Source organism: Capricornis sumatraensis, chromosome 19 (genome assembly GCF_032405125.1).
Source record: "Capricornis sumatraensis isolate serow.1 chromosome 19, serow.2, whole genome shotgun sequence".
Lineage (NCBI taxonomy): Eukaryota > Metazoa > Chordata > Mammalia > Artiodactyla > Bovidae > Capricornis > Capricornis sumatraensis.
The window spans coordinates 64,542,293-64,555,858 of record NC_091087.1 but is presented as its reverse complement, the minus strand read 5'-3'; the positions used below and the strand labels follow the sequence as shown (position 1 = coordinate 64,555,858).

General features: G+C 41.6%; 1 protein-coding gene across 1 annotated transcript in view; it reads right to left on the bottom strand.

The window, feature by feature from the left end:
• Positions 1–5,364: 5,364 nt before the first annotated feature.
• Positions 5,365–13,566, bottom strand: part of GOLGA5 (golgin A5) — a 29,211-nt gene continuing 21,009 nt past the window's right edge. Inside the window, exons 9-13 of the mRNA XM_068991326.1 lie at positions 12,336–12,434; positions 11,381–11,606; positions 9,297–9,402; positions 7,072–7,135; positions 5,365–5,771 (exon numbers count right to left, since the gene is read on the bottom strand). Coding sequence (XP_068847427.1) covers positions 5,691–5,771; positions 7,072–7,135; positions 9,297–9,402; positions 11,381–11,606; positions 12,336–12,434 — 576 coding nt within the window. The 3' untranslated portion in view covers positions 5,365–5,690. The remainder of the gene's footprint in view (positions 5,772–7,071; positions 7,136–9,296; positions 9,403–11,380; positions 11,607–12,335; positions 12,435–13,566) is intronic.

The following is a 13,566-nucleotide window of genomic DNA, read 5'->3' as shown; positions in this document are numbered from 1 at the left end:
GAAAGTAAAGTCCAATGCTGTAAAGAACAGTATTGCATGGGAACCTGGAATATTAGGTCCATAAATCAAGATAAATTGGATGTGGTCAAGCAGGATATGGCAAGAGTGAACATCAACATTTTAGGAATCAGTGAACTAAGATTAAAAAAAAAACTGCATGTATATCTGAGCTTTGTATATAAAAACAATATTTTTCCCCACCTAAGAATCAATTTTCACCCCCTTGGAGGTGATATCAATCCATGTTGAGTATGCATATTCTAGCCCCAATTACATTTAATGTTTTAATTAACTAATTATTATGATTATTTTGGCTGTGTGGTGTCTTCATTGTTTTAGTTGCAGCAAGCGAGGCCTACTCTCTAGCAGGGGTGGATGGGCTTCTCTTGTGCAGCACAGGCTCTAGGTGCTTGGCCTTCAGCAGTTGTGGTGCATGGGCTTAGTTGCTCAAAGCAAGTGAGATCCTCCTGAACCAGCGATCGAACCTGTGCCCCCTGCGTTGGCAGGTGGATTCTCACCCCCTGTACCACCAGGGAAGTCCAGGTTTTAATTAAATCTTGATTTCAGTTGACTTAAGCTACATTTGTGAATTAAAGCAAATTGCTAGTAGTTGATAGGTCTATATGCATCAATCTTATCACTCTGTGTGAACTCAGTTTAACTAGCGCCACCAAGCAAGAAGTTCATCAGCTAAAGAGGAGAGGTCCGATGGAGTAGAGAGGAAACTTGACATTAGGAAAGAACCTAAAGGTATCTACATGTTGCTTCGCAGAACTTTCAAAAATTGAATCTAAATATCTTCTTACTGTCAGAAGTCTTCTCCACTATAAGCAGCCTTGCCTGTTTTCTGGGCAGGGGAGAGTCATTAAGCATGACTGAATTTCCCCTGATGATTAAAGGTCTTGACTATGGACAGCTAGGATTTAGCAGTATCCGCCGGTCACCTTTTGCTTTTGTATTTTAAACTCATATGGCTTTTCTTTGTGAAAACCCTGACAAGCTGCCCAGTCTAAATCCTCACTTCTAGCAACATACCTGGCTGGTTAGTTTCTGTTCTTTGCTCCAGTTTTGGAAACTAGAGATGCGGCATGAACAGGGCAGATGCTAGTGAAGGCCCATGGAGCTCTAAAGGAGTCATATGTTAGTTTAGTGTTTTGCCTAAATGTCAGTGAAGTTCAGTGAGCAACTGAAGGCAGGCCGACTCTATGTCAGGCGCTGCTCTAGGCATTAAGGATATAATAGTGGATAAAAAAGATAATATCTTTGGGACTTCCTGGTGGTCCAGTGGTTAGGCTCTGTGCTTTCACCACCAAACACACAGGTTCAGTCTGTGGTTGGAGAGCTAAGATCCCACAAGATGAGTGGTGCGGTCAAAACAATAACATCTTTGTCCTCACAGGATCAGAAATGTCATTTTATGAGTTCTGATAGCATCAGAGTGGTAATACCGGACAGTGAGCTGTGCTAAGGCTGGTTGATCAAAGGTTGGGAGACATTTGCCTTTAGACATGAAGGGCTCTGCTCTTGGATTTCACTTTTCTCTTTGTCCTTGAACTAAGATGAGGCATCAGTTATGAATGTGGAGACCAAGGAGTTATGTTGGAAAGTACCAATTCTTTGACTTGGTATTCTCTATAACTGCTCAGGAAAATCACCCCTTCCTGTTCGGCCTGTCCTCGCCTCAGCAAATTTAGCATTTGCATATGGAGCAACTGTGATCTGCAGATTTCTTTTTTTAACATATTTATTTACTTATTGGGCTGCACTGGGTCTTAGTTGTGGCAGGTGGGATCAATGGTTGTGGCATGTGAACTCTTAGTTGTGGCATGTAGGATCTGGCTCCCTGACCTGGGATGGAACCCAACCCCCTGCATTGGCAGCATGGTGTCCTAGCCTCTGGGCCACTAGGGAAGTCCCTGTAAGTCTGCAGATTTCTAAAACATAAGATTTTTAAAGCTTTTCCCTGTTTAAATAAGGTGGTACTTCAGGGACAGAGGGGCTACTGAGGAGAAACGAAATGGGATTTAAAGTCCTTACGTTGGTCTACAGGTCTCTATCCCACACCGACCCCCAACCCTCACATCCCTCACTGTGTTCAGCCACTCCGGCCTCCTGACCCTTCTGTTCCTTGCTTGCACCAAGCACGTTCCTCTTAGAGGGGTTTTGCACTTAAACCGCTCCACTTTGCACGGCCTGTAACCTTCTTCAAGCCCTGCACCAGTGTCGTTCCTGTAGGCAGGACTTCCCTCCACCTTTCCCACCTCCCTCTATACCTCTGTCTCATTTTCGTTTAATCACAGCATTTTACTCTGAGTGACAAGTTATGCATACGTTTGTGGTCTTCCCACCCCTCACTCAACGGTAAGCTCCGTGAGGGCAGGACTTTTGTTCACCACTCTGTTCCCAGTTCCTAGAAGGGGCCAGCACAAGGGGCACGTAATCTGACCTATCTTGTGATGGCTTAAAATTATTGTACCACCGCTCTTTTTCTTTGAGACATCTTCTACAAATGAGGTTTCTGTACGTAATACCCTTGACAAACAAGCGTTCGTACAAAAAAGAACTTTTCGTTTACTTTGAGGTGTTTGTGTTGGAGTCTATGTCTGAAGACAGAACCCATGTTAGAACTGTGGAAGTTCAGAACCATTCAATCCACAGTCTTCTCACTCAGGAAAGAGTTCCTAGGAATATGAGCCTCATAGTGTTCAGAATAACCACTAAGACACTACTCTGTCATTTCTTTCTTCTGACCAATCACAAACTGAAGCGCTTCAGGCCATCAGTTCTTTTGGCTTTACCCATTCTGTCCGTCTACTTCCATCCAGACCCAGATCCCCATATGGGCCTTTTCCAGTACAGCTGACCTCCTGCAGTAAAGAGCTGGAGCCCAGCGAGGCATACTCACGTAGCTTGGATTTTCTCCTCCAGGGTGAGTTGTATGTTGTTGTTATTCAGTTGCTAAGTCATTCTGACTCTTTGCGACTCTTTGTGACCCCATGGACTGTAGCATACCAGACATCCCTGTCCTTCATTGTCTCCCAGAGCTTGCTCAAACGCATTCCATTAAGTTGGTGATGACATCCAACCATCTCATCCTCTGCTGCCCCCTTCTCCTTTTGCCTTCAGTCTTTCCCAGAATCAGGGTCTTCAGTGAGCCAGCTCTTTGCATCAGGTGGCCAAAGTACTGGAGCTTCTGCTTCAGCATCAGTCCTTCCAATGGATATTCAGGGTTGATTTCCTTTAGGATGGACTGGTTTGGTCCCTTGCAGTCCAAGGGACTCTCAAGAGCCTTCTTCAGCACCACAATTTGAAAGCATCAATTTTTCAACGCTCAGCTTTTTTTATGGTCTAACTTTTACATTTCTACTGGAAAAATCATAGCTTTGACTATACGTAAGTCTCTCTAAATGAAGGCTAGACTGTCCAGCCCTAGACTTTATTCCCTTATTGGGACTATAAAACTAACCAGGGTAGACCTAGTCCCACACTTTAAAGAAACCCATACTTTTCCTTTGGAGTTTTGTTCTGCAGCAAGAGAAATGGTAGGTTTTAGCAAGCACAAAGTCTAGAGAAAGGGAAATTTCCTTATAATAAGAAAATAATCTTATTTTCCAACTGACAGCCATAAATACAAAGCCGTACATTGAGAAGGCAAAAAAATTCAGCTCTCACACAATCCTTTTAAGTAGGTCAAGAAGGTTTTGTGTTATCTGAGGATAAGTGAATGGAAGACTTTTAAAAATCCCCTGGTGTGTCAGTGGTCAAGAATACTGAAACTGAAACTCAATTAAAGATTTAAGCAACTGCAGAAAAATAATCTCGGAAACACTTTGTCAAACTATTTCCAAAGCCAAGAATGTGTAAAAACTCAACGAAAGATTTAGAGCTGCCCCAACAAAAGCCAGGAGGACACGCGGAGACGGGAAGTCTGGCCATGTGAGATGATGAGGCATGTGCCGTTTTCCACTTTAAGTATGTAACCTGGTTTTAATCTTTTTCCAGAAATGTTTCCAAATTAGAAGAGGAAAAAAAAAACCCTTTAAAAGATATTAATAAGTCTAAACTGTACTCTGACATCAGACTTGACTTTCTAGCTCAGACTGATAGGCTATGACATCTGAATAAGAACCAGGACATACAGATTTAGTAACACATCTCTACCCCACCCTCCAAAATCTCATATCCACTTTTAGATGACATGGAACTCTTTTTTATTCATGGTTGGGAAAAAAAGCCCAAACACACCTAACATGACCTTTAAAACTTCATTCTGATAAAAAATAAGAAAACATCCACAGCTAGTATACCAAAACCTTTGAAGAATTTATAGGACAATTAAAGTCATAGTATCAATATCATTAAGAATAGAACTGGTCAGGTGTTTGGTTAGGCACTGGCAGGCTACTGCAAAGGCAGTAACATTCCTGATAGGAAGCCCTATACCCGTGCCCAGCCCAGGATCTCCATACACTACTTATGTACAAAGAGAGGCCACCGGTACCTAGCGTGGACAAAATGTGAGTTCAGACATATACACAGGAAGGAAAGCCAAAAGAGACATCATACAGGACTTCAGGCAAAGAGAATGTCCCTTTTTAAAGAAAAATTTCATACCGTCTCTGCACTGGAGTATTTTAAAAGTGCAGTGATGTTAAACCAAATTTGATGGATGTCCCAAGCTAAACCAAGATACAGAATGGACAAAAGGAAAAGGGGTGTAGGAAGACAATGGATGAGGGGCGGGGCTGGGGGAAGGGACCGCTAGGGAGTTGGGGATCGACATGTACGTACCACGGTATTTAAAATGGATAACCAGTGAGGTCCTACTGCAGAGCACAGGGAGTGCTTTGTGCTATGTGGCAGCCTGGATGGGAGGGGAGCTTGGGGGAGAATGGACCCATGTATATGTCTGGATGTCCCTTTGCTGTCCCCTGAAACTGTCACCACACTGTTGATTGGCCAAAAAAAAAAAAAAAAAAGTTTAAAAAGAAACGATTTGCTTTTTAAAAAGAAAAATAAAAGGAAGACAGCACGTGGGGTGGGGATAAGGAGGAAAGAGTGTATAAACCACTAATGCAATTCCAAGTGACATTGGCTCTGATTTCTGGCTCTACTCATGAATGCCCATCTAGAAAGGCCTTGTTTAATGGGGATGAAATACTATTATTTTGAAAAAGAAAAATGCACAGTCAATTTTATTCACATATTTATAAAAAGATTTATACCAATCAGGTCTTTAACATGTAAAAAGTAAATCTACATTTGCAAAGTTAAATATATGAAAATACAAGGCAGACTGAATTATCAAAAAGAAAACATTTTATTTATATCACTAAATACAATTAGTTTCCCTGATTATAATCCATAATGAGTGTCACCTAAAATACAGGAACCCTGTACAGAGGCGTCCAACCCCAGCATCTCTATGTGTACATATATACACCGTGCCGCTGACCTCAGAAAAAGTAGAGCTGAGCTTGCTAAGTTATTTTTGTTTCAGAAACTCTTACCATTTGAAGGAAATCAGAGGAAAATTTGGGTAGCAGAGTACTTGTATAATAACTTAAAAAGTTCAATACTTGTAGTGATAAAATAATGTTGCACACCCCTCTCAGGAATTTTAGGCAAGTGACCCTTCCGCAGACCCCCAGTCTGGAGAAAGGTTGATCACTGAATCAAGCAGGCTCAGTTCATTTGCCACGTGGTTGGTCATGGTGCATTTCTGGCGTGTAAGTCAACAGAACAATCATGACCCAGAGGTGAAGCAAAGCCTAAAGAAAGAAAAAACCACCTACGGATTAGCCAGTAAATCAACCCTCCCCAAAGGCCCACCGTGCAGTGCACGGAGTACAGAAGCGTGTCTTGTGTGTCGCTGTATTCCTGCCCTTACTGTGTCTGCAACCCTGCAGGCACTCAGAACATGCTTACTGGAGAAACAAGGAAGAAACAAACGCACATTCAAGTGAGCAATAAGTGCAATGCAGGGTGACAGACAGCTACGATACCGACGGCATTCTCAGCTGAGGAGCAAAGTCGTGAACACACTTATAACACGCACATGTACACACAACTAACCCATCAGGAGATTAAAATACAGGGCAGATGGCCTGATTAAAAGTGCTAGATATACATGACGTTGGTTAGAAAGGGTCTCTGTTATAACAGAGTTATGGCTGCTATTTTGAGAGGGAGTTTAGCCACGATCTGTGAAGAGGAGATGGGAATAAAGTGTCAGGTTTCAGAGGCTGACTCAGGGTCCAGCATAGGACCTGCTGATCAGTTTTCACTAACTCCCCCCGAGTGGTGCTGACGCGAGGAGGTGCCACGACGAAGCGCCTCGCACACCAGATGGGCAACATCGCATCTCATGCTCCAGAGGGCACCTGTGACCCTCGTGATCTCCCCACCCAGATGTGGGCATCTTCTGAGTCCTTTCTGATGTTACTCAGTTTTTTTTTCCTTTTGCTCTACTACCCGTGCCTCTCCTATTAAGAACTTTTTATTTGAAGGAGTAACTCTTCCCTCTAGTGGACACAAGGGAATTTCTAGCTGTGCTTTGATTTCTTCTCAAGAAAACTGTCCGTCTTAATTCAGTTCAACTACTTTTAGACAACCCCACTCCGAACAATTAGTAGGCTCACAGAAGATAAGACACAGCAACCCAAACTATGGTAAGCATCTTATTAGAGAGAAGAAATCTAAAAGAATATATACTAACTTTGAGATCCCTTTAGGAAAAAAAGCAGAACTTACAGAAATAAGCTTTACTTCAAGATAAAAATGAAGTCAATTGTTTTGCATTGTATTTTTATCATTCGAGGGGCTTAGAAATAAAGGTTAACTATTAAACTGCACTACAGTTTTATTACAGGAAAAGCCTTTGAGCAATTTATTTTTTAGACATAATGAATTATTGACTTTACTTGCATACTTTAAGAAAAAAAGTTGTCAGAAATGAATTCTATATGCTTTCAAAACTGATTGCTAAATATTTAGTTAAAAAGATGAGCAGCTGAAAAAAACAAGTTAAAAATCAAATGCAGCACTGTTTCCTCAAACAAGTTTACTTACCATATATATAATCACAAAAACTCGTGCGATGGGATATCTTCGGAGAAAAATTCCCAGACGGATGCTGAGCAAGGGGTGGGGGTGGAGAGAGAGGAGAGAGTTACACTCAAAACACGTTTCTGTGATAATGTCTCGTGTTTTTTAAAACTTTACTCATTTAAACTGTGTGGCCACCATAAGAGAAAGATTAATTTTGTTTATAGTAGACTGTTAAATGATTACTTGTAATAAGCATATAAAATATCATAGTAGTGAACAAATACTTTTGTCGTTATTTGGCAATTGCTAAACTTTTACCACAAGCTACTTCTCTTAATTCTTTTTCGATATTAATATTCTAGATCTGTTTATTTTTCATAAAACATTTTAAAATTATTTTCAAATTAATTATTTATCTGACTGTGCTGGGTCTTTGCTGGCTTGCGTGGGCTTTTTCTAGTTGTGGCGAGTTGGGGCTACCCTTTGTTGCATTGCGAGGGCTTCTCACTGCAGCGGCTTCTCTTGCTGCGGAGCACAGGCTGTAAGCACATGGGCTTCAGCAGTTGCACCACGTGGGCGCAGTACTTGTGGCGCAGGCTTAGCTGCTCTGCCGTATGTGGGATCTTTCTGGTCGAGCCCTCGTTCTCTGCGTTGGCAGATGGACTGCTATGCGCTGTGCCGCCAGGAAAGTGCTAGATCTATTTTGTTTATCCCTTCTCTTCAGCTACAGCTGCAGAAAGCAAACTTAGTCCCTTTAGCAATCATTTTTCTTTTAGGAACCAAAGGCAAGTGTGAACACATGAACAGGAAAAAAGAGTCTAGTTGGAATTAACCTCTATATAGCTAATCTGGGAGCTTTTGCATGGACAAGGCAATGGCACCCCACTCCAGTACTCTTGCCTGGAAAATCCCATGGATGGAGGAGCCTGGTAGGCTGCAGTCCACAGGGTCGCTAAGAGTCGGACACGACTGAGCGACTGAGCGACTTCACTTTCACTTTTCACTTTCATGCATTGGAGAAGGAGATGGCAACCCACTCCAGTGTTCTTGCTTGGAGAACCCCAGGGACGGGGGAGCCTGATGGGCTGCCGTCTATGGGGTTGCACAGAGTCGGACACGACTGAAGCGACTTAACAGCAGCAGTATACTTGTAAAAGGTTCAAAATTACAGAAACCCAGGTAAACACTTCAAGTAAGAGTGGGAAGCATTATGACATTCAGCCCTTACTGCTCATGTCTTTTTGCAACATTTTTTCCCTAAGACAAATACATGTACAAATACACCTTTCTTCTAAGACCTTCTGCTTCTTTCATCATTCTTAGCACAATGCTTTGCATATATATTCTCTAAACGTTAATATGTATGTTGAATTACTCAATAGTTGAAATAGATGTGCTCAATAATTTGGAGATAGTAACTATGGCATCCAAAGGCCATAGCTTCAGGAATTCAAATCAGTAAATCATCCTCCTTATTTTTAACACCATAGCTCCATTCTGACACAAAAAGGTAAGAAAAGATTGCTCTATTGTGCAACAATTCATTTAAACTATGTTAATTACAAAAACTAAAAGGCCACAGAGTTTAGCAGGTTATTTAGACATGAACTTTCTCAAGGTGATACACATACACTGGCAAAACATTTTCTTTATAAGGTGGATGACTGCTAGTATAAAAAGGTTTTTTTATAAATATATATAACACATATATATATAAATTATGCTATTTATATAGTATATATTAAAATCAGTACTATTCATTTGTATATATAGTATCTTTTACTCTTATCATATGATAAAGGAGATAAAATGTTCAAATGGATGTATTCACAGGACAGAGGCTTTCTCAATGAAACTTAATGAATTTTTAAATAGAGTTTACTATAGAAAGAAGAGAAATGGCCAGGGTTAATCACTTCCAATAAAATACAGGCACTGGCAGACCTGTTAAAGAAATTTCATGACACTGAAATATCATGAAAGGAGTAAGGTAATTATCACTTTAATCATCAGCTTGGGAATTCCCCGGTAGCTCAGTGGTTAGGACTCCATGCTTCCACCGCAGGAAGTGTGGGTTCCCTGAAATGGGAACTAATCCCACAAGCCAAGTGGTGTGGAAGTAAATTAAGTAAGTAGGTAAATAAATGAATAACTATATCAACTCTGCTGGACAGGACTCACTATGAAGCCACTGGAAAATGTTATAAAAATACGGTCCGTTGCTCATTGATACTGGCACAGCTTACCTAAATTGGTCAATTGAACTAGCAGCTTTGCGGACTTTCCCATACATTCCTGCCAGATTAGTTTCTGTGTCATTAAACAGAACAGGAACGTTTCGCAGACGTGTGCCTGTTTAAATAAGAAAATAATTAATGTACAGACACCAAATCAATTTTCTAACAAAATTATAGTTGAATTATATCGGGTTTTCCTGGTGATTCAGATGGCCAAGAATCTGCCTGCAATGCAGGAGACCTGGGTTCTGTCTCTGGTCGGGAAGATCCCCTGGAGGAGGAAGTGGCAACCCACTCCAGTATTCTTGCCTGGGAAATCCAATGGACAGAGGAGCCTGGTGGGCTACAGTCCATGGGGTCACAAAGAGTCAGATATGATCAAGCAACTAATACTTTCCCTTTCATACATTATATTACATGTAGAAGAAGTTCTTAAGGCCAACTTTTAAGCGATATAACCAAAGATGAAAACATTTTTTAAAAAGTTAAAATATTTGAACTTCCATATCCACAAAAGTCAAAATTTAAAAACTAAGAAAATTATTTTCCTATGAAATGATCAAAAATTAGCATTTACCAAGTACTGGCAAGAGGCAGCACTAATGGGCACTTTCTTCCTGGGCCAGCAAAAATGAGGCTGGGCACTCTTTCTACAAAGCTGGTAACTCCCAAATCTGTATCTCCAGCCCGGGCCACTCCCAACTCCAGACTCCTCCAAGTACACGTTCCATCTCCATGTGGATGTCTGGTGGACACCTCTACCTAGCACGCCCCAAACTATCATCCTGACTTCTTGCCCTTGCTGCCAACCTTCTCTTCCTGCAGTTTTCCCCGCCTAAGCACATACTCCATCTTTCCAAACACTTTGACTCCTTCCTCTCAAACTCCACATCTCATCTGCCAGCAGTTCTATCTGCTTCCCTTCAGATAAATCCTGAACTCATGCCTACCATCCCCACTCTGGTCTGAGGCACCAACATCTCTCACATGGGTTAACACCACGGCCCCTCCCTGGTCCCCCGGCCTCAGTGCTTCGTTCTCTGCAGTCTATTCTTGGCACAGCAGCCGGAGACATCTTGTTAAAATAGACAGGCCAGCTCAGCCAACCCTCTCCAGACCCTTCTATGGCTTCCTATTTCATTCAGAGGGGAAGTCCTGACACAGCCCTCAACAGCCTCCTCCCGAGGTCTGCCCCGCTCGCTCAGCCTACTCCCGCTGCCCTGCCCCCTGCTCTGGGCCAGTTATGCTGCTGCCTCAGGGCCGTTGCACCTGCTCTTCTTTCTGCCTGGAATATTTTTTTTTGCATCTCTTCATAGTCTACCACCTTACTTCCTTTGAGACTTCAATAAGATGCCACCTTTTCAATGAGGTCTTCCTTTACTGCCCTATTTGAGTTACTACCCCATCCTTACACCTGGCACCTTGTACATCTTTCCGGTTTAACTTTTGTCTTAGCATGCATCACCATCTCACATAACCTGTTTACTGTATGTCGCCTCCCCTGCAGTCCCCCATGACACCAGAATGTAAGATCTACAGGACAGAGATTTGGGCCTCTTTTGCTGACGACTGTATTTCTGCCACAGCACCGGATACTGAGTAGGCACTTTGACTGAAGTTTATACTAAAATCTTCAACATTCTTCTTGATCATGTATTTTGAGAATCTATACACTTCTCTACTTAAATTATAGAGCATGGATATACTCATGTGACTGACTATATATTAACTTTAATATTCACAGTTATGGTTTTTTAAAGCAACTTTTACTTTAAGGGTCCAGAAAGCCCCTCTCAGGTGAATTCTTTGTCCTTGACAGCCTGTGAAGTGTCCTTGGACCTTCTTCTCCAGGTTCCAAACGAGTGAGGGATATTAATCAGCCTCCTGTCCAGTTCTCTAACGATCATATCAAACAGCATATAGACCAAGAGTCACATCGGGAGAAAAGCAGGTGCTCTGCTGGATAAAACTTATTTTTAAACAAAAATGTCTTTCTGTAACTGTTCAGATCATGTTTGAATTGGCAAGGTTGGAAATTAAAGCAATGAAATATTCCTTGGAGATTCCCCACCCCATGCCCCCCTGTTTTTTACCTTCTCCACTGTCAACTCCAGCCATGTTAATAGAAGACCCATTACTACTGCTTCCGGCAGCAGAGTTGATCTGCTGCTCGAGGCGTTCCAGCTGGAAGACCAGAGAATTCTTCTCTGTGCTGAGACTCTCCAGCATGGTCTGCTTCTGGATGAGAGTCTCAGTCAGCTGATGGAGTCGGTTTTCTAACTCGGACTGGCTGCTGTTGCTTAGGGTTTTATTGGTAAGCTGAAAGGCAAGGTGTTCATAAGATTACTGTAGCAAACGAGAGGCACAGAACGCAGAGACCGCATTACTGCATTCCCGCAGGGAATCCATGGCACTCAGCGGTTCCTCAAAACTCTACATTCTTTCACCATCTAAAGAAGTGATTTTCTAACTGCTATTCAGGGGGTCAGGAAATCAGTTTGGCAGGTCACAGTCACCACTTACAAAAATAACAATAGAACAGAGTAGTACATAGAGGGCACGGCACATAGGGTATTATTTTGTGAAACTTCTGTTTTGGTTTTATATGCATAAGTGCGTGTGAGTGGGAGGCACATGTTATTTTTTATGTTTTGCATTTTCAGCTAAAAAAAAAAGTCAGTAACTTCAATGAAAGACCTAATAGTAAGAAGATTTATCATTGGATTTTTCTTAGGAAACCACAATTATAATACTGGCAATCAGCAAAACCACCGATGAGGTTAGAAGATACGAAACTCTAGAGTAATTAATCGCTCCTCGGGTGACTGGTTACAATATACTCGTATAAGAAGCAAGCTGAAGAATAGAGCAAATGCAGAGTCAAATGGTATTAGATGAAAATTCTGTATCAGGTTGTAAAATAACATATCATGACTCCAAAAATAGGACTCAGGTGAAAATGTGGGGGAGGAAAGTCTTAATGTATCCTTAAAAAAATATATGTTTTACAATGATACCTTTTCCCAAGTTGTGAATACTGTTTCATACCTGATTCCTGAGTTTTTGAATTTCATCTTCTCGATCTTTAATCCTGCTTTGCAATGTGTTCTTTGTTCGATACAGATCTTCTTCTATGTAGTGGAATTCCTACACAGTGAGGCACAAATGAACAAAAGCTAAACCAGTGCTCCCCATGGCATCTCCAGTACCTGGAACAGTGCCCGACACAAAGTAAGCACTCCAGCAATATGTGCTGCCTATATACTGAACAGACTTCCAGAGATTCGATGAAAAGTTAACCCTTCAGCATGATGCAGCCATCTGTGTGTGATGGACTATCTAAGCACAGGTTTTTATTAGTCATATGTTTCCTTTTTTCTTGGGTAGATTATGTAGAGACAGAGCTGCTTGATCATATAAGTGAATGCCTAACATATCGGAAGAAAACCTGCCAAACTATTTTCTGAATGGTTTTCAAAATACCTGTACCATTTTGCATTCCCACAGGACGATGAGAGAGTTCCAGTTCTCCCAAATCCTTTCCAACATTAGGTGCTGCTCTCTGTAAGGGTGGCTATTATGGGGGCGTGTAGTGCAATCTCACTGTGATTTCAATCTGCATTTCCCTGATGATTTTGAGCAGCTTTTCAGGGGCTTATTTTTATTAGGCAGTATCCTGCAACTGTTTTGTTCCATCACTGATGAAACAACGAGAGAGGGAAAAAAAGAAATACCTCCAAATTCACTAACAACTGCATTGAACTAGTTTGTACAATGGACACAATCAGTAAGAGTCAGGTCAGAATTAAAGAGAAAAGCGATGATAGGGAAGAAAGAGTAAATCATTAACTAGGCACCTTCAGAAGCATTACTTAACTGCAGACAAAGCAAAGCAAAGGGGGCTGAATGAAGAAGCACACGGGATATGGACTCAACCTGCTCACTGCAGTTTTCTCAGGTTGAGAAAACTGAGGTAAGTGAGAAGAAAAAATGAGGAAGGTATTTAGGTAGGGGAATTGCAATTTACAAGAAGGTTTGCTGGTTTCCTTTAAGCTCTAGGCTAGCACAAAATTTAAGGCTGAGAGTACTAAAATTACTTTAAGGACTATTTGATCCCAAGCTTAAGTACTTCCCATCCAGAACATCTGATTACTAAATAAACAGCCTAGAGCTACATTCTGTTCCGCTTTCCTCTACTTAACTCCCTCATCTTAGAAAAGGGCACTAGGGGTGGAGTGGTAAAACCATCGGTCACAGTGAAATGAAAGTTATCTCACTA